Source organism: Panthera pardus, unplaced genomic scaffold (genome assembly GCF_024362965.1).
Source record: "Panthera pardus isolate Hobbes unplaced genomic scaffold, ASM2436296v1 HiC_scaffold_7, whole genome shotgun sequence".
Lineage (NCBI taxonomy): Eukaryota > Metazoa > Chordata > Mammalia > Carnivora > Felidae > Panthera > Panthera pardus.
In genome coordinates this window covers 73041744-73063257 of record NW_026527002.1, presented here as the reverse complement: position 1 = coordinate 73063257, position 21514 = coordinate 73041744, and the positions used below count along the sequence as shown (strand labels likewise).

The following is a 21514-nucleotide window of genomic DNA, read 5'->3' as shown; positions in this document are numbered from 1 at the left end:
AAAGCCGCAAGAGAGAGGATCTCCCAGCAAGACGGCAGTCTCTGTGATTCTAAGAGGCTGTTGGGCCGACTCATAGGGAATCAGGAAATCCTTGGCACACAGTGGGTGCTTTACCTTTGGGGCATTTCAGCTGAAGATCGGTAGGATTCTGACGTCGTCTGAGGGGTTGGATTCTCTGCTCAAGAGCAAGAACCAATTGTGCTGCTGAGGATGGGGACGTGTGGGCTTACTCTGGCACCCGCAACACCTGCTCCCTAGAGGAGTCAGTTCTGCCTCCACCTGGCCGGGGAGAGTGTTTCTTACACGTCCCCACTTTGTGGCAGACAGACACGGATCGTAAGCAGGAGAGCCCAGTAGAGTCAGCTGCTGCCTTTCCCCCATCTAGGACCCTGGCCGAGTTCCAGGTGCTCTAGAAGCTGCCCAAGAGCAACTGTAATTGGAGCGGGAGCCAGCTGGGACCTCAGGGAACTACCTGGAAATGCAACTGAGCGTCTCTGTTCCCAAGCTGGGAGACCGGAGGAGAAGGGCCGGGCCATCAGCCCCCTCCCCCTCCCTGCCTGTTCCCGAAGATTTTCCCTCCAGGCCCCACGGTGGCTCTCAGAGCCGGTGGGTCCCCCCAGCAGCGCCGCCCCTCCTCCTATCATGACCCCATTGCCTGGGCCTGGAGGCTCCGTTCCTCATCTGTAAAGTGGGGACGCGAATATAATGGTGACAGTGACCCCACCTCGCAGGAGTAAGGGAAAATGGTGAGCAAAAGAAGTTATCAGATAAATTCTGGAGTTTCGCCACCTGTTTGTCTCGCTGCGAGGGAAGCCGGGGCCGGGGAATACTTAGCTGTTAGGCCTCGTGTCTTGTTCCCAGAGGACCCAGCTTTGTTCCTGCAAGGGAGGCCAGGCCTGGCTGAGAAGAGGGCGCAGGAAACCCGGGTGCCACTGTGGGTCCTCAGTCGCTTTCGCTTGCGCTGCGGCCCAACCGAGGTTTGGTATTAAGGGGCCTGGACCGGAAGCTCTGGACCTTACGCTTGACACAGCACATGCAGGAGCAAAGCAGCCTCCCTCCCATCCTCCGCAAGCCCAGCTTGGCTGGAAGATGCAGAGGATTCGGGGGGAAGCATGTAGGAGGTGGTGTCTGATTTAAGGGCATGTCTGAGACCCTTGATCATGACCAGCCTTGCTGGCCAGGACAGCCGGACCCCGCAGACAGGAGGACGCTGTTGGCTCTCTCCCAGACATCAGCCACAAGCCCTGGCCCGACTTGCCGGCCCTGGGAGGAGGGAGAGTGTGGGCCGGAGGGAGGAGGGAGAGGGGAGAGGAGAAGTCAGGGGAAAGTCGGGTAAAGGAGACAGGCACGGATGCGGAGCAGGGAGATCAGTGGCATGGCTAAAATCAACAGTATAAGAGTCACAAACACACACACACACACACACACACACACAAGAAGCAACAAGTGTTGGCAAAGATGTGGGGAAAAAAAGAAGGTTTGTGCACTGTTGGTGGGAATGCAACCTGGTGCAGCCACTGTGGGAAACAGTGTGGAGGTTCCTCAAAGAATTAAACTGAGGGGCGCCTGGGTGGCTCAGTTGGTTAAGCGTCTGACTTCAGCTCAGGTCATGATCTCGAGGTTTGTGAGTTCGAGCCCAGTGTTGGGCTCTGTGCTGACACCCTGGAGCCTGCCTCAGATTCTGTGTCTCCCTCTCTCTCTCTGCCCCTCCCCGACTCATGCTGTGTGTGTCTTCTCTCTCTCAAAAGTAAATAAACACTTAAAAAAAATTTTTTTTAATTAAACATAGAACTACCATATGATCCAGCAATCACACTGCTGGGTAGTTACCCCCAAAATACAAAACCACTAATTCAGAGGGATACATGCACCCCTGTGTTTATTGCAGCATTATTTATAATAGCCAAGATAGGTAAACAGCCCAAGTGTCCATCAGCACACAAATGGATAAAGATGTGGTGCGTGTGTGTGTGTGTGTGTGTGTGTGCCTGTGATGGAATATTATTCAGCCATAAAAAAGAATGCGATTTTGCCATTTGCAACAACATCGATAGAGCTAGAGGATGTTATGCTAAGTGAAATAAATCAGTCAGAAAAAGACAAATACCATATGATTTCACTCATGCGTGGGTTTAAGAAACAAAACAAACAAAGGGGGGAAAGAGAGACAAACAACAACAAAAAATAGACTCTTGAGAACAGACTGCTGGTTGCCAGAGGGGAGGTGGGTGGGGGAATGGGGGAAGGGGATTAAGGGCCACACTCGTCGTGATGAGCACCAGATGATGTAGGGAAGTGTTGAATCACTATATTATTGCACACCTGAAATTAATACCACACTGTGAGTTAGAGACACCGGAATTAAAATAACACACTTTTAAAAGTGACAGAAGTAAAAGAGTCATCGGTGAGATGTGGGGGAGTGAGAGAGCCAAAACAGTAGGAGGGAAGACGGTGCCTGACCACAGACATCTGGTTTCCATGGTGAGACTGGTAATTCGGTCTGCGTGTCTGAAATCAAGTGCATATCTTAAGAGTAAGTTGAAAAGTGTGAAATACCGAAGAGCATCTTCCCCTTCCCCGATTAAGGTGGGCTTCTTGATGCTCTTAGCTTTATAAATGGTTGTTCTCCAATCTCAGAAAGTAATTTCCTGAAGTTGCAGGTGCTTTGAATTCCTTGAGGTCTGAGAAAATGCTTGGTGTTTGCTGCCCCCTGCTGGCTACAGCCTGGGTCTGCACACTCCCTGCAGATGGGAGTCAGGCTGACGTTGCCTTTCCGCGGCGGGTTAAGGCCAAAGGATCCCCTTTGCTGGCTCTAAAACCACAGGCTGTAAGAGCTGAAAGGAACTTAGGTTTCCACCCTCAACCTTTCCGCTGAGCTTTAGGCTTGAATTTTGATCAGCCTGCTGGATATTTCCACTTGAACCTCAAACTCAGCACGAGGTAGTTAATATAATACGTTTTATTTCATATACAATGAAAACAAATGATTGCAAAATGATAATGGCTTATGCTCAGTCCTGGGATAGAAATGCAGTAGGGTGCTCCGGGACCCCAGGGGAGAGGCCACACAGGGGAACATGCAGAGAGCAGCTGAAGACATAGAAGCCTCCAGAGGCAAGGCGTGACTGGCGCTACCAAGACGTCGGCAGGGGCATGAAAGGGTGCTGGGGGGGGGATGGGCACAGAAGAAGAGCATCGAGACCGGCACACACACACTGAGGGAGTTTGAGGAAATGCTCTCATTCAGGATAGCTAGCCTGGGAGTGGGGAAGCAGCTAAAGAAAAGGCTACGAGGACAGCAAGGTCAGATCACCAAAGGCCCACATCTCTTGCTCAAGGAGAAGATTGCACTGGGTTCTGTGTCCATGAACATTTGCACTCTGCACATGCCCATGTTGTTCCTGATGCCTCGGGGGGGCATGGTCCGGGTCGACACACCTAAAATAGGCAATATCCTGGATACATTGGGACATACAGCCAGCTCTAGCTAAGCCTCAGATATACTCCCAACCCCTTGGCCACCACCTCTTCGATGCTTTCGGTCTTGTGCTCCCAAAGCATGTGGTAGACACCCAGATCATAACCTCTATAACTGTTTGTCCTCTGTTTTCCCACTGCACTGGGAGGTCCTTGAAAAGGAGGGCTAGGTTTTATGCATGTTTGTATCTTTAAAACCAGTGCTGTGCCTGGGACAGAAGAGGCACTCGATACATTGATGTTAAGTCACCATAAAAATAATAGCTAACATTTAATGAAGACACTCTTCCAGGCACCTGACGCGGATTATCTCATTGAAGAGTTGGGGACGTGGGCACCTTTACTGGGTTCATTTTATCGATGAGGAAACCAAGACGCTGAGAAGTTGTGTAACTTGCCTAAGATGACACCACATAAAGGAGGAAGGGGATTCTAACCTAGGGCTTATCTCCAGAGCCTGTGAATGAAGCAAATAAAGCCTTGAGAGAACCAGAGTGTGGATTTGCAGCATCATCCGAGACCACGTGCCCCAGGGCCTGCTGGGGAACCGGCCAGTGACGAGCGCATGAACGGGAGAACACCGGGCTTCATTTGCGTGATCCTGTACAGTTGAGCAGATAACTCCCCATCCACTGTCTCCTGTGGCCCTCACAGCAGCAGGATCTGTAGGCTGATCTGTTATTCCCATCCTCTGAATGTGATCACCGAGGTTCCCCAGGTCAATGAGCTACTCAAGATCACAGAGAAAGTGCAGAGCTTCCCTTTGAACCTGTGTCTTTGATCTCCAAACTCTGTGGTCATTTTACTGGCAACACGATTATCCAGATGGTAATGAATCCTTCTGATGAGTTTCTTCATCTGTCAAGTGGGAGTTCATGTGTACCTTGGGAGGTGGCTGTGAGGAAGGCCGCTGACAGTGGCCAGTGGCAGGTGATCACTAACAGGTGGTGTGGGGGCTGATGTTGTTACCGTCATCATCACCACTGGAGAAGATTTGGGATTCAGGGTAGGCAGATTCCAGGCATGGGTCAGGAACCGTAAGTTTAAAATAAAATGACCAAACGCGGGACGGAGTTGAAAATCTTGTTTAGGTTCCTGGAAAGCTTGGAAATACCGATTCAGATCTGCCGATCACTAGGCTTATTGATCAGAAAATGTGATCCGGGCCACCAAGGGTCAGAGCCAGGACTCGGGTCCCCAGCCAAGGCCAGGAGCAGACGTCTCCAAACCTCCCAACGTCGTGGTCCTTTCCATCGTGGCATGAGACGGCTTTCTGATTGGCTGGACTGTGGGCTCAGGAGGACAGATCCAGCTTATTCATCATAAGCCTATGAAGCCTAGCTCTGTGTCCCCAGTGACTACCATATAAATATCGAATGAATCAATGAATGAATGAATGAATGAGTGAATGAATGCACAAGTGGGTACCCACATACACAAGCAAGCCACCAAAGTGTGGATGGGAACCCAGGAGAGTGGAATAGAGTGGAAGGACCAAGCCTCACCCATGGACCCTAAGGAACCTGGTGCTGAGCACTGAGCCAGAGAGTCTCCACCAAGGGGGAGGGAGAGCCATTTTTCTTTGCTGAAACAATGAAGCATGCACACACACACGCACACACAGTCTCCCTCTCCCCACCCTCCCCCACCACCGAATTCATGTAGATGATCATTTCAAAGGATTATCTGCAGTGTGCTCCTGCCTGAGGCAGGCACATGAACAAGATGACCTCTCTGTGACTTTTCCAGGACCAGCATTCTGCATCATGCACTGGGGTGGCTCCTCTTTTTTCCATTAGGAAGAACACTTTGTAATTTCAAAAACAATTCTGAAGGTCCCCAAATGAGAGAGGTTGTTTCCTCTAGTAACTAGTGTCTGTAAGAAGAATAATACTAAGACATGATCACGGAGGCCCTTGCTGAATTTATCGATCTTTGAAACGAATTTGTCACTTGTTTATACTAAGAATGTTTCATATATTTGAAAACCATTGTCCTATATGTTCAAGAGACATTATTGATTCATTTATATTCCTGTTGCTTTGCCAAAGCTTTGTGGTGACTTGGTCTGAAAAATTCTGCAGCCCCCCCCACCGCCCCCCCCGCAACTGGTTCCACTAACCAGCTGGTAAAGTAGAGCTGTGCACACTGCTTACACTTTCTCAGATCTGTTTTCTTTCACTGAATGATAATTTCTACCTGCCACCCAGGTTTGCTGTGAGGTTAAGGGGGATAACAGAGAAAGCACATGCCAACGTCTGAGGGAAGTCATAGCTTCATCCTGTCTGACACCTTCCTCTGGAGCAAGCCAGGACTAGATGTTTCCTCCTTCCTCCCCTCCAGGTTCCTGATTGTCCTGGGATGCTTGATTCTGGCCGTGCTGACCACGTTCAGGGAGTACGAGACTGTTTCGGGAGACTGGCTGCTATTACTGGTGAGATCGCGCACCTGCCATGGTGCTGTTCCGGGGCAGACACCTCTGGTCGGACTTTCACAGTGAAGGGCAAGGGGGCTGCCCTGGGGCACCACTGGTGTTGGCTTCCTGGAGCCTGCGACCAAGTCCAGGCCCAAGAGAAAGCAATGCCGGGGTCAGTTGGTCAGGTCTGCCAAGGGTACAGGCGGAGGGGAATGACATTTGTTATGCTAGAGATGAGAGGGCACAAACAAGGTCATAGCAAAAACCAAACATTAGTTGTATTACAAACTGTAGCTTCCTAACCCTCTGAAAGCTAACACAAACACATGCTCTGTTTTACAACCTGCCTCTGCTTTTTCTCCTTGAACCCTGAGGATCTCTGACTCCCTTCAAGGCCAAGTACCAAATCCCATTTGTGCATTAAAGTCTCCACGTCCTCCCCCCCTCCCCCCCGGGCCCTCTGCCTATTTTCTCTCTGTGTTCACCATCTGCACAGGAAAGGGATGCCAGCCCCCCAGTTAAGGTCCACAAAATGGCAGAACCTTCGCCTTGCACTGAGCATGTCATTCGTGACACCAGATTCAGCAAATTCCTTCTCAGGTGATTTTAGTCCACACCGTCTCACGCTGAGACCTTAGCAGGTGCATCCTGGGAAGCCATCTAGCTCCAGGAGCTAAGTTTCGGGGATTATCACAGAGCGACAACCCCCCAAGGGTCCCAGGAGGTCACCAAAGAGAGGGGGGCAAAGGTGTCTGTGTCTGATCAACAAGGGAGGCGGGAAGGAAGGAGGAGGCCCTGGGTCCAGGGAGAGAGCACAGCATGATGCTTATGCCCGTGGGCTCTGAGCCTCAGTGCCAGTCCAGGAGTCCTTCTTTGCCACTTTCTAGTCTGGAGAAATGTGTTTACTCCTTGGTTTCTCAAAACGTAAAATGAGGATAATGTTAGAAAACACTTGAGGCGGTGCCTGGCCCAGGAGCCGCGCTTAGTAACCGTTGGCCATGATTAGCAATGCCAGGGGCCAGGCACTGGGTGAGATTAGTAGACTGATACTTCTCTCTTCAATTTAACTGCACTTAAGGAGCTGGAAAAGAGACTTTGAAAAAAATGATCCGTTGGAACCAAAGCAGAGAGAGGAAAGCAAGTGATCACTTTGCAAGGCTGATGTCAGGGACAGTTAGCACGTGAGAGTGGACACGGGAGCTGTCCCAAACCGAATGGCGGTGATAACGTGCTCTCCTCCCCCGTCCACCACCAAAATGGCCACAACAGAAATCCCGTTCTTCAGAGCCTCGGAACAGAAATCGCTCCTTCCAGACAACTGGGTCCTGGTCGATCAGTGTCTGTCCATATGTTCTTAACACAGGAAACATTTGCTATTTTCGTCTTTGGAGCCGAGTTTGCTTTGAGGATCTGGGCTGCCGGATGTTGCTGCCGATACAAAGGCTGGCGAGGAAGACTGAAGTTTGCCAGGAAGCCCCTGTGCATGCTGGGTAAGCCCTGACCCCCCAGTCACATGTGGCCCTGGTCCCCTGCTTTGGGTGCACCATTTCCCCGAGGGAATTTTAAGCAGCCGCTGTTCTCCTGGGGAATCACGTGGTATTCTGGAAGCCAGCAGAGCCTCCGACCCTACCTCGATGGGGAAGAGCTGCTCCAGTGTCCGGATGCCGAATTCCTTCCTCCTTGGCTTGCCCTAACGGCTCAACAGGGCAGGGATTCTCAATGGGTCGGGGTGGGGGCTGCTCTTGGCATTGGGGCTGTGAAGGAGCAGCTCATTATAGGACGTTGAGCATCCCCAGTCGCGAAACTCGGTAGCCCCCAGTCACTGTGACAACCCAAACTGCCCGCAGCCTTCCAGACTGGCTTTGTGGGCGGGGGAGGGGTGACGCCACTGCCAGTTGAGAACTCCTTCTCTAGGTCCACGTTATGCCCATTTTACAGAGGGGGAAGCCGAGGTTCGCGGTGCTGAGTCATTTTCCGGTCACAACAGGTAGTAAGCAGCAGATTCCATCCTGACACCCAGGTCTGGAAGAATCTAACACCTGTGCCCTCCCTCCCTACCATGTTGCTGGGCCTTGACCCAAAAGTTGCTTTGGGGAGATGTCACTGACACCTTTCCCTCTGGGTACAGGCGTTTTGACAGCGGAGAAGGCGATCACTTTCGTTTACCCCTGTTGGTGCAGCATGGACCCATATGTTCCCAACTGGAGATCCTACTAAAATCATATAGCGACAGGGACGGGGAGGAGGAGGAGTCTCAAATTCCTAGGTCACAGAACGCCAGGGCTCAGAAGGCCCTCCAAAGGCACTGAGTCCAACGTGCCACCCCGCCGGATGCTCCCGCCCCCTTTACAGCAGCCTTCAAGTGGTCACCTACTTGCATACCTCCAGTCCCGGGGCGCTCACCACCTTCCAAGGTATTTATGCCACCTTAAGTCTTCGGACCGTCTTCAGATAATTGAGTTCCGTCATTCTGTTCCTCGTCTCCACTCCAGCAGTGGAAAAATGTGCTTCGTGGCTCCAGCTACACCTGGTATGACGTGTTCTTGGAATCATCACCTCTTCTCCGAGCATGTTCACCGCCCTTTTAAAAAGAAGCCCCCAGGACTGAACACAGCCCTTTGGGTATGGATGGCCAGCCCAGGGAAGAGGAGCTGGACCCCTCTTCGGTCCTAGGTGCCACACTTCTGTCCACGCAGCCAAGGGTGAGCTGCCTGGCGGCCACAGCTGGTGGCACCGCCCTGACCATGACTGAAACTGCTCTTTCTTCTGCCCGTCTGCTGCTGAGGTTGCATCCCTGAGGGTTTCGTTTCTGACTCGGAACTTTTAATGCAAGGAGAGGGCACGTGGGTGTACGCGTGTGTGCGCACGCTCGTGCACACGACTTTGGAGAACTTTGCGGTTACTGATTTTTTTTTCGTACTTTTTTTAACCTTTCTTTCTTTGGCCTCCTCCCCTGTCTGCCCCTGTCTTTGTCCACTCAGGCAGCTAGAACAACGCCCCAGACTGGGGGCTTATGAACAAGAGACATGTCTTTCTCATGGTCCTGGAGGCCGAAGTCCAAGATCAGGGTGCCGGGCTCTGGGCGAGTCCCTCTTCTGGGTCCCAGGCTGTCCACCCCTTCTTGGTCTCCGTGCTGTGTCCTCACACCGTGGAAAGGGTGGGGAGCTCTCAGGAAGCTCTTTTATCAGGGCACTAATCCCACTTACGAGGGTTCCACCCTCATAACCTCATCACCGCCCAGGGGCCCCACCTCCTAAGACCGTCTCACTGGGGGACAGGATCTCAGCATATGAATTTGGGGAAGACACAGACATTCAGACCATAGCAACCCCAGCTTGCCTTCCCTTTTTTTTTTTTTTTTTTTTAACCTTCCTTTCAAGTCTTTTGCAAAGTGTTAAGCTGACTTCTTTTTCTTCTTTGGAGAGATCTATGTAAGTGCTGACCAGACGTCGTGTGTGTGTGTGTATGTGTGTATGTGTGTGTGTGTGTGTGTGTGTGTGTGTGTGTGTATGTGTGTGTGTGTGTTGGCAGGAGGTAGGGGAAGCGACCTTGTGCCCAAACTCAGAGGTTCCTACCCAGTTGGAGAACATCCTAGTGTTGTGTGGAGGCTGGACCCTTCCAGGACAAGCGCATTCCCCGTGGAGGAGTCTCTCCACGATTCTAAGAGGGGCTGATTTGACCGAGGTCCTAATGACACTGCAGCTGCCAGCCTCCCCTGGAGAGCCGAGCCCCCCCCCCCCCAGCATCCCCATCCTTGCTGGCTTCCTTTCTGGGGTGCCTGTGTTTTCTGCTCTCCTCATCTCGACTTCTCCCATAACATGGCTCTTGTGGGTAATGTTGCTGTTCTCTACGTGTTGGACATGAGAGCGGGTGTCCCGTCAGTGAACATCACGGCTTCCATATTCGAGGCAGCTTCAGACCCTGCCATTTCGGGTGTGAATGGATCCAACCGGGCCAGAATGTTCCATTCGCTCTGCGCATCGTAGGCCTGACACATTTGCCACGCATCCAGGTTCTGTTGTGTTTTGCTTTCTACACACATTGTAAGTGGATAACTTCACACAGATAAACTGAGAAGCCTAGCCAAGGATACAGACATATTGGCATCCAGATGTTTGACACCCAAGTTTTTCCCAAAAGTTAAGCGCATTTTAGGCAACACTTTGATATGGCAAACGTAGCCAGGTGTGAATTGAGGGACCTGTTCCGAGCCAAGAGACCAACACAGACAAAGGTATGGAGGTGTGAGAGAGCGCTGTGTGCTCAGCAAACCGCACCTGCTTCTGGAAGGCTCCTAAGGGCCAGGCCACAGGGTTTTCAGGAGCTTGGACTTTACCCAGCGGATAAACATTGCTTCCAGTGTGTTCCTTAGAACCCGATGCTCTTGCAAAACAACAGTCCCATGGTCGAAATCTTTGGGGAAAGACTGTACTTCATTTGTTTAACTGAGAGCCACCGTGCATACTCGCATTTTGATGGTTCCTGGAAGTCCTAAAGCAGCAAAACCTTCTTAATGGATTTTTTTCCCCCAAATTGACTTGGCTATGGGGTCCTTTTTACCTGCTGGCCTCTGCAGTGGGGTAGGGAGATGGTCGGCATGGGTATTGCCTCCCTCGCCCCCAGTCTCCTCTGCCTCTCTGCTCTCAGTCGCCAGCATCGCAATTCATGGGTGGACCTCATGTTTTAGCACAGTCTACGCCAGGGCCTTCCCTGAAGCCGAGGGAGACCACCAGGTGGCACAGCTCAGAAGTGTGGGGACATTCACCACCCCAGGGGTGACCGTCCACCAGCAGGGGGCAGGAGCCCCCAGGCCGAAGTCCCAGCTCCCATCTTCCAGGGCGACAACCTTGGGAGGTGTTCAGCCTGCAGAACAGAGCCTGCTCACACCCATCTCACCTTGCCTTTCTCCTTCCCTGGCTCCCTCTCCCCTCTCCCCTCCCTTGTGCCTCCTGGGAGATTATCTCCCCACACGTCACCCACGGCCAAGGCCTGGATTTGGTGCCGCTTTTAGGGGAAACCTGCCTTCAACAGCGTCTGAGCTTCAGGCTTCACCTCCACAACCGGGGCAGCCCCGACCCCTCCTCTGGGGGCGGGGTGGGGGAGGGGGGTGCCCTTGGGGAACCGCTTCCCTGGGATCGAGAGTAAAGGCTCTGGCAGTCCTGCCCCCAGTCCCCCCCGCTCGGCTTGGGAAGGCGCGCGCTCACTTCCCGTTTCTCCATCTGCCACAGGAGACTAAGCCTGCCTACCACGTGCGACTGGTGTCACGGTTTCGCCCAGCGATGCCCGGCACGTGTGGGGCTGCAGGCAGCCAGTGGCTGCGACGGCTCCACTGCCTTGGCCTGACCTTCTTTTCCTTCTCCCCCCCGCCCCCCCGCCCCCCCTCTGTCCCCGCTGCCAGACATCTTCGTGCTGATCGCCTCCGTGCCGGTGGTTGCCGTGGGAAACCAGGGCAATGTGCTGGCCACCTCGCTGCGCAGCCTGCGCTTCCTGCAGATCCTGCGCATGCTCCGCATGGACCGCAGGGGCGGCACGTGGAAGCTCCTGGGCTCCGCCATCTGCGCCCACAGCAAAGTAAGTGGCGCGGAGAAGCCGCCAGACCGCGTGGGCCTCTCGCCCACCGGTGGTGCCTTGCGGGGCTTCCCCTCCCGCGCGGTGTCCCCCGAGGGCGGTCGCGTGCCACCACCGGTGATGAGGGGGAGGAGGAGGAGGAGGAGGAAGAGAGGCACAAGCAGGGGTGCAACAGCAGCAAAAGCAGGCACATCCGGGTTCAAGCCCTCTCCCGCTCCACCCTGTGGCCGAGGCGCTCAACTCTCCTTGAGCCTCGGGTTCCTCATTTCTAGAGGGAAGATGAGGATAGCTCTGCCTCCCGGTCGTCGAGGGGGTGAAATGAGCCAGCGCAAGGCAGCAGGGGATGGGAGGGAAAGGTTCAGGGCGCCCACAGACTGGGGGGAGTCCCAACTCTGTTGGCGTGACTGGGGGTTTTCTGTAACCTCCTGGGTCTTGGTTCCTGCGTTTATAAAATGAGGATGGGGCGCCTCGGTGGCTCAGTGCCTTGAGCGGCTGGCTCTTGATCTCAGCTCAGGCCTTGATCTCGGGGTTATGAGTTCAAGCCCCCCTCTCCTCCCCCGGCTTCGGGCTCCCTGTTGGACTCTATGTTGGGCTGTGTGCTGGGTGTGGAGCTTACTTAAAAAGGGGGTACCTGGGTGGCTCAGTCAGCTAAGCTTCTGAGTATTGATTTCAGCTCAGGTCATGATCTCACATTTCGTGGGTTTGAGCCCCACTTTGGGCTCTGCACCAAGCAGAGCCTGGTTGAGATTCTCTTCCTCTCTCTCTCTGCCCCACGTCACTCTCTCTCTCAAAATAAATAAATAAATTTTTAAAAGAAGAAGAAGAAGAAGAAGGGGGCACCTGGGTAGCTCAGTTGACTAAGCGTCTGGCTCTTGATTTCGGCTCAGGTCATGATCTCATAGGTTATGAGATCAAGCCCCACATCAGGCTCCATGTTGACAGGGCAGAGCCTGCTTGGTATTCTCTCTCTCTCTCTCTCTCTCTCTCTCTCTCTGTCTGTCTCTCTGTCTCTCCCTTCCCCCCCCCCCCATTCTGTGCTTCCCCCACTCACATTCTCTTTCTTTCTCTCTCTCAAAATAAATAAGCTTTAAAATAGATAAATAAATAATTTTTTTAAGTATAAAATGAGGATGATAATGCACTCACCTCAAACGGTGAAAAGATTTAGAACATGCTGTTCTTATGAGCTTCCTCAGCAGTTGAAATGAGAATCCTAGCTGCTCGCGCGAGAAGAGATACATTTCAGCGCCTGGATAATAGTAGGTGCTCATTTATTATTCCAAATATGCTTTTCTTCACAAACAATACAAATAAATATAGAAATAAAATGAAATACAAAGGTAGAAACACCTGGAGCCCTTCACCTCATGAAGCCATACATGCTTTATTCTGTCTCTGTTCCCTCTGACCCCAGACTCGGTGAGGTCTGAGCTTTCTTTCGAGATTTCTGTCCTCCACCTGACCGTTTACTCTCTTGGCAGGGGACACGCTAGCAATTCCTAACCTTGTAGCCATGGAGCTGAGCTGATTCACGGCTCCGGCAGACATCAGGGCTGAAAATGGCTGGTTTCGATTCCTGTCCTGTGTTCCCTCAGATTCCAATAGAAGACTGTTGCATATTTCCCATGGAGTTCCCGGGAAGAGACAGATCCACGCCACCGCCAGACCCCACGCCCAAGGTCAGGTGGGCCGAACTTCAAGACAAAATGACATCTCCGTGGCGGGAGACCAAAGGCAGAAAAAGAAACTGCTTGTCAAGCCCTACGTGCCATTCGGCCCCCGACACGTCCCCGCTCTTAGCATCGTGCTGCTCCTAGGCCGCAGCATGGCTGCTGGGCCGCCATTCACTTCCGGGTCAGGCGGTGCATTTAGGAAGTGAGCACATGCCAGGATTCCAGCCCCGCTTCCCCATTTATTAACCTTACTCCCCACTCTAAGCCTGGTGAAGGAGCACTTGTCAATTCTTCTCTTCATCCACTCATTCAAAACCTCTGTCCTCCGGGCCGGGTCCCACGACTCGCTCCTCTGGGTTTCGGCAACACAGAGTGGAGGCCCGTGTTGCACGGGGTGAGGATTTCAAGGTCAGGCTAGGCCAGGCTGTGCTGCCGGGACAAAGAAGCCCGGAGTTTCTGCGACTTGGCGCAAAAATGCCGCTGCCTTCTCACTCACGTGGGGTCTGACGTGAGCCTGGAGCCCCCTGCGCAGTGGACTTCAGGAACAGGCAGGAAGCTGCTGCCGGCATTCCCCCCACATGGGCTCCACCCTAGTCCCCCAGTCCCAGTCTGATCGCAGGGTGGCTCAGGGCAGGAGTCTGTGGACAGAGGGTGGGGGGGGGGGGCAGCCACAGGCCGTGACCAGCAAAAAATCGTGGAAAGTCAGAATTACCTTGAAGAGCCTTCTGAATGACTGCAAAGCACAGAACTGGGACACATTTTCACTCCTTTTCAGTGCTCATTATGCTACTTCTTAATAATCCAACAAAACCAATTTTCCTGTGCGCTGATGAACAGACCGCAGTTTCCCCAGCTAAGCACCAGATGAAACTTCTGACTCGCACTTGGGGGCCGGAGGGTATGACAACACATAGGAACATGAGAGCCGCGCTCAACGAGGCGAGAAGCTCGTGCCCAGACAGTCACTGGGGAAGGACCATCCAGTTCACGTTTCTCTTCTTGAACCTGCCCAGCAGGGCCGACAGTCACCAAAGGGAATGGCTGGCTGGCTGGGTTGCCTGCACCATTGAAACCTCTCTGGGCTGTAAAGTGAACTCACCAAAGGGCACTGTGCACGTGATGCAGTGGGGGAAGCCATACTTAAGCAGTGAGCAGAATAAGTGTTACAGGTTTGGAGAAGTCTACTTGGGACGTAGCGAAAACATAAGGGAACTACAGATGAGCTCCGTCTCCTTGAGCAAGTGAATGTTCGGGAAACTTGCATCATGGAGGTGACGGGAATCTCAAGATGACCCACTCCTCTTCATGGGGAAGGGCAGTGTGGGCAGTGAGATGAGTGTGAACAGTGGCACGAAGCACCCCTCTCAGCGAGAGCTGACCCAGAAGGTCAGAGAGATGGGGCATATGGATATGACCCACTTTGCTCCCCGGGAAGACGTAGCAGGGGCGTCAGATCTAATCTTCAGACTGTGTTTGCCAATAACCTTGACTTTCTTCTGCCCAACCTACCGTGCTGACCTTTGAAATCGGAATAGAATGAGAGAAATCGAAAGAGGCTTAGGGATCCTCTGGGTCAGGGTATTCGAAACTTCGGTGAGTGGCCGATCTTTGCCATATCCCTGCACCGTCCTTACTGTTTCTTAGCATTTTTCTCTTAATCGACTCACTTTTGTGCATTCACTCCTACGTCCTAGTCTATCATGTGATAATATCCACGAGATAATGGGTTTTATGGTCATTTTAATTTATGCTAATTTTTAATATAGTTTAAATCAGTACGTGACTCTTTAACATAAAAACTGCCTGTCTTCCTTCCATGAGGAGTACACGTGTCACTTTGAGGAACTGTGATCTGGTACTTCCATTTCGAAAATAAAGAAACGAAAGCTGGGGAGGGGGATAATTTGCCAGGATCACACAGGAAATCAGTGGCAGGGCTGGGTTCCCTAGGCCACGCTAGCGACCCCTGCTGTTGATTTCCCAGTAGCGCCGAGCTTTATCTTGGATCTGAGAAGTTCTGCCCGGAATCAAGTCTCCTGAGTCCTGGGCCTTGTCTCAGAGGCAGCTGTCAGGTTTTCCTGCCTCCCTACCTCCCTGTGAAGTCTCGGGAGCTGTGATATTGAGGATCCCTGAAGACAGAACTCTTCCTCTCCTCCTAGAGCTATACACTCCTTCTGTTAATGATGGAAGGAAGGACCATATTATTACCACGAAGACAGGAAACAACAAGTGTTGGCGAGGATGTGGAGAAAAGGGAACCCTCGTGCACTGTTGGTGGGAATGCAACTTGGTGCAGCTGCTGTGGAAACAGTAGGAAGGATCCTCAAAAAAATTGAAACCAGAAATATCCTATGACCGAATAATTCCACTATTGGGTATTTACGCAAAGACAACAAAAACACTAATTCAAAAAGATATATGCACTTTTATGTTTATTGCAGCATTATTTATAATAGTCAAGACATGGAAGCAACCTAAGTATCTATCAATAGACAAAGGGATGAGGAAAATATGGTGTATATATACACAATGGAATATTAGCCATAAAAAAGGACGAGATCCTGCCATTTGTGAGAGCATGGATGGACCTAATGGATATCATGCTAAGTGAAACAAGTCAGCAGAAAGACAACTACCATACGATTCCACTCGTAAGTGGAATCTAAAAAAGACAACGAAGAGAGCCCAAATGTCCATCGACTGATGAGTGGATAAAGAAGATGTGGTATATATATACAACGGACTATGACTGAGCCATCAAAAAAGAATGAAATCTTGCCATTTGGAACAACATGGACGGAACTAGAATGTATTCCACTAAGCAGAATAAGTCAGAGAAAGACAAATACTGTATGATTTCACTCGTGTGGAATTTAAGAAACAAAACAGATGAACGTATGGGAGGGGGGGTAGAGAAGAGAAGGAAACAAACCATAAGAGACTCTTAATGATAGAGAACAAACTGAGGGTTGATGGAGGGAGGTGGGTGGGAGATGGGCTGGATGGGTGATGGGGATTAAGGAGGGCACTTGTTGGGATGAGCACTGGGTGTTGTATGGAAGTAATGAATCACTGAATTCTACTCCTCAAACCAATATTGCACCATATGTTAACTAAAATTTAATTTTTTTAAATTCTAACAAATAAAATAACAACTAACAAATGCGTTAAGCAAAAACCAGAATCAGACCTTTAAATACAGAGAAGAGAGGCTCCTGAGTGTCTCAGTCAGTTAAGCATCTGACTCTTGATTTTGGCTTAGGTCATGATCTCACCGTCTGTGGGTTCAAGCCCCGCATCGGGTTCTGCACTGGTGGCTCGGAGCCTGCTTGGGATTCTCTCTCTCCCCCTCCGCACCCTGCCCCTCCCCTGCTCACACACATGCGTTCTCTCTCTCTCTTTCTGTCTCTTTCTCTCAAAAATAAATAAATAAACATTTAAAAAAATACAGAGAACAAACTGATGGTTGCCAGAGGGAAGGAGGTAGAGGGTTGGACAAAATGGGTCAAGGGGAGTGGAAGATACAGGCTTCCAGTGAGGGAATGAATAAGTCACAGGAATAAAAGACAGCATAAGGAATATGGCCGATGACATTGTAATAGAGCTATAGCGGGACAGATGATAGCTACACTTGGGGCGAGCATAACATAATGTGTAACCTTGCGGAATCACTATGTTGCACACCTGAAACGAATGCAATGTGTCAACTATACTCAAATTTAAAAACAGAAAGAAAGAAAAAGGAAAGAATGACCGTATTACTGATCCCCTTTCATGGTGACGGGAGGTGAGGCTCAGGGAGGTACATAACCCGCCCACAGTCACAATGTTCGTAAGCCCGGACTCCACCTCCAGGGTATCTGCCTCCAGCATGCGTCCAGAGACTTCTCAGTGACCACCTCCCTTGTCCACTGCTTGCTCTCCCAGGAGCTCATCACTGCCTGGTACATTGGGTTCCTGACGCTCATCCTTTCTTCGTTTCTGGTCTACCTGGTTGAGAAAGACGTGCCCGAGGTGGATGCACAGGGAGAAGAGATGAAGGAGGAATTCGAGACCTATGCAGATGCCCTCTGGTGGGGCCTGGTGAGTCACCATCTTGAAGGCCCCCCATGGGGACTGACTGTTAGAGACAGAGGTGTGGAGGGCGTGGCATGGGTGTTCTCCTAGGTGGCAGCCGCGTGCACACACAGGTGCATGCACTTGGAATGGGCTTTTCCTTAACGCTTACAAGTGATGGGAATAGTCAGCGCCCATTATCACCCAGGGACCTTGCTTCATTAGTTGTAGACTGTTATCAGCTGAGTTGTGCATGTGCAAACAGCCGCAGTGGCAGGTGCACACACGTGCACTCAGACCTTCAAACGCACCTGGAGACCCACAGCCCCGTACCCACCAGGGACACGTGTTACGAACGCTAGCAGTTTCCGAAGGCTTACTTTGCTCCAGAGCATTGCTCTAAAGTCCTTCCTTGTATTAACATATTTTAAACACAATTTCTATTTTGAGTCCCTTTTTTTAAAAATTTTTTTTTTAACGTTTATTTATTTTTGAGACAGAGAGAGACAGAGCATGAATGGGGGAGGGTCAGAGAGAGAGGGAGACACAGGATCTGAAACAGGCTCCAGGCTCTGAGCCGTCAGCCCAGAGCCCGACGCGGGGCTCAGACTTACATACCGCGAGATCGTGACCTGAGCCGAAGTCGGACGCTTAACCGACTGAGCCACCCAGGCGCCCCTGAGTTCCTTTTTTTAAGTGGGGAAACTGAGGGGGCGACTGGGTGGCTCAGTTGGTTAAGCGTCGGCTCAGGTCAAACCACTTCGGCTCAGGTCATGAGCTCGTAGTTTGTGGATTCAAGCCTCACGTCGGGCTCCGTGCTGACCGTTCAGAGCTCAGAGCCTGCGATGGATTCTGTGTGTGTCTCTCTCTCTCTGCCCCTCCTCTTCCTCTCAAAAACAAAGATTAAAAAGAAATTAAAATAAAATGGGGAAATTGAGGCATGAAGCGGTTAAGTATGTAATGAAGCCAAGACAGATCCCTGAGCCAGTTAGTGGTGGAACCTGGGATTTAAACTCAGGCAGTCGGCCTCCAGAGGCCACACGCTTAACCGCTCTGCTTTCCCGTTCTCCATATTCGTAAGTATGTGTGCACAGTCAACTACACTTGTAAACACACCCAGGACTATACAACACCCATCGGCACAGACAAGTGCACACATACACGATATGTATAAACGCACTCATAGGCACGCATACATTGGGAAACATGGCCATACCCAAAATCACACATAGGTAAATATGCCAGGAATGTACATGCACGCGTTTGCAACTATTTGAAATGTTTGTTGGCTGATCGACTATAGGTAGGAAATCCGTAACTTAGAAACAGGTGTGGTCTCCAGGCTCCCACGTACTTACTTGGCACTTGGTACCTTGTCTCCCGTGGGGGAAACATCCCTAGGCAGTACAAAAGGCCGACAGGTGGAGCTCAGCTGACTTCCCTCTCCCCGCAAAGGCTCTTGTCTGACTTCTTCTCTCTTCAGATCACACTGGCCACCATTGGCTACGGAGACAAGACGCCCAAAACGTGGGAGGGCCGCCTGATTGCAGCCACCTTTTCCTTAATCGGCGTCTCCTTTTTTGCCCTTCCAGCGGTAAGTACCTTAGATGTTTACCCTAGAGTGACACGCAGGACCCCCTCCGCCGCCCACCCGGCCCCAGCTGAACCTCCCAGGCGGACGCTAGCCCCTGAGACCCCCTTAAGTCCACACGCCGGGCTGTTCCAAGTCCAGTCCCCAGGCTGCCTTCTCTAAGCTCAGTGAGTCCCTCCCTCCTCTGGGCCTGACTCTGCAAAGGCATCTCTGACCCCATGCTGCCTCCCCCCCGCCCCGACAGCAGACTGTGAGCTCCCTGGGGGCTGAGATTATATCTCCCACCCACGTTTTCCCCAGCGCCTTGCACGTGGCAGGTCCTTCGTCAATGTGAGCTCCCTTCCCTTATCCTGTCATTTCGTGTCCTGGCTTCTGTAAAAACAATTCATTTCCCACCAGAGTGAGTCTTGACCCGTGATAGAATAACCCACCAAAGCCCGGTGCCCATGAGCGTAACAGTAGCAACAGTCCTAGAAAGCACTTGTCGGACTTACCCTGTGCTGGAATCGTGCCAAATGCTTTACCTACATCATGTCTTTTAATCTTCATGACAACATCGTGAGTTTGGTGCGGTGTCTGTCGCCATTTTCCAGATGAGAAAACTGAGGCTCAATTAGGTCAGTCAGGTTTCCACAGTCACAAGGCTCTTGGGTTGTGGGTTCTGTCTCTTAATCGTGAGGCTGGAAAGAAACTTCTTAGGGAAAAATCGCCCTTCCTCACCCCCCCAGCCCGCACCCCGCTTCATCTCCCAGCCTTCCTCTTTAGCGATACTCGTCCTCCGTGGTAGCCCTACCTTGTCTGTTTCTCCTAAGCTCTCTGACCTTGGGCATATGACCTTCATGAATCTCAGTCTCCTCATCTAGAATAGGTTGGGGGCTGTGGGGGTGCCACATGGTCTCCTCTAACTTGAAAAGGGCGTGGCTTCTATCCATGTAATCCACGTGTGAGGCCGACCTGGACACCAAAACAGGTCACAATTCTGGGAACTTCCGGTAGAAGTCTTAAGGGACAATTCCAGCACTAAAATATTTTTATTATTTCTTTAACATTTACTTATTTTGGAGAGAGAGAGAACGAGTGAGCACAACGGGGGGAGGGGCAGAAAGAGAGGGAGACAGAGAATCCAAAGCAGGCTCCCTGCTATTGGCTCAGAGCCCATTTCGGGGCTCTAATCCACAAACCATGAGGTCATGACCTGAGCCAAAGGCAGGTGCTTAACTGACCAAGCCCCCCAGGTGCCCCAAGCGGCTAAAATATTCTTAAATTCCACTCAACATTTACTGGACATCTGTTCTGTGTCATACTTCTTCTTACTAAACAGCTCCTATACATGATTTCACTTTTTCTGTAACAAAATTTTGAGGAAGGTACTATTAGCCCACTTCCCGGTACAGGATGCCAAGGTGCAGTAGATAAGTGACTTGCCCAGATATCTCACCACTAGAAAGCGGCAGAGTCGGGAACTGAAGCCAGGCCTTCCTGACACCGAGATTCCACTTAACCCAAAACCTACTCCCTGGCAGAGAAGAAGGGGGTCTTTGTGGCCCTGGGAGTGGGGGTGGGGCCCCCAGAGAGGCCAGCGGGGCTGACCCGGGCCTGACTTCTCCCTCCAGGGCATCCTGGGGTCGGGGCTGGCACTCAAGGTACAGGAGCAGCACCGGCAGAAGCACTTTGAGAAAAGAAGGAAGCCGGCCGCTGAACTCATTCAGGTCTGTCCTCCTGGGGATAAGCCGGGTCGGGACTGAGCTCATGCATCTGTGTGGGGGCCGGGGGGCTGTGTGTGCTTGCACCGCAGTGGGCGTGCCTGGGACTGGGGACAGAGCCCAGGACCATGCTTGCTTGTGGGCGGCTATGGGCGTCCTGTCTGTGTGGCACCAATGTGACAGTCCCAACGTTCTCCCATCCACGTTTGAAGACAAGCGAGAAAGAGACATGGGACTCCGAGAGGGACCAAGGCATCAGCTGTTTTACTAACCGTATTGGAAAATTTGACTCTGGGTCCATACTAGGCTTCTCCTCCTCCTACTTCCCACCCCTCTCCTGACCTAGGGACCCACAAGGAAGAGCAGACCTAGAGTCCAAGGACTTAGCTCATCAGCTACAAGGAAATGTGGCCCCTCACATCTGCCAGTGAGGGAGAACCCGTAAGCCAAGACGGAAAGAGTTGCCTTACGTGTGCCCAGTATGGGACAGCGGGCCGTTTGTCCTGCCCAGTAGACCATCATGCACCAGTGGATGTTGGACGCCTGCCAGATCCATCACTCCTGCCCCGTGGGCTGGATGTGGGGAGAATAGTGAGAGGTGGGGAGAAGGGTAGACGTGTTCCCGCTTAAACCTCAGAGGGAGATTCTGCTTCATGGTGTTGTGGGTTGTTGGGAGCACAGAGAAGAGGAGGGTGAAGTCCCCCGACTACAGCTACGTGGGACCGAACGTGTGCCTACCATGAACCTGTGTTACGGTGTACCCTCGTGTACGGATGGTCTCTGCAGGTCTGTGGGTCTGACACCAGATGGTACACGATGTTATTCTACGTAGTGAAGAGTCCAGGCCAGTCCCAGCCTCTAAGGGTCTGTTCCGTTACCCCCCAAGCCCCAAACCATCATGGTATTCCTGAAGTTCTAGTATATTCGAATCAAAACCTCATCTCCCAGGCCGTCTCTTGCACCCAAAGTGGCACAAAGATAGTGTGCACCCTCCTACCTGTCTGAGAAGGCTCAGGGAGCCTTGCAG

The 21514-nt window shown here is 51.8% G+C and overlaps 1 protein-coding gene across 1 annotated transcript in view; it reads left to right on the top strand.

Annotated features, from left to right (window-relative positions):
* Window positions 1-21514, top strand: part of KCNQ3 (potassium voltage-gated channel subfamily Q member 3) — a 306169-nt gene that overhangs the window by 251304 nt on the left and 33351 nt on the right. Inside the window, exons 2-7 of the mRNA XM_019459690.2 lie at window positions 5824-5914; window positions 7260-7386; window positions 11295-11467; window positions 17065-17220; window positions 18677-18787; window positions 20398-20493. Of these exons, the coding sequence (XP_019315235.2) occupies window positions 5824-5914; window positions 7260-7386; window positions 11295-11467; window positions 17065-17220; window positions 18677-18787; window positions 20398-20493 (754 nt within the window). The remainder of the gene's footprint in view (window positions 1-5823; window positions 5915-7259; window positions 7387-11294; window positions 11468-17064; window positions 17221-18676; window positions 18788-20397; window positions 20494-21514) is intronic.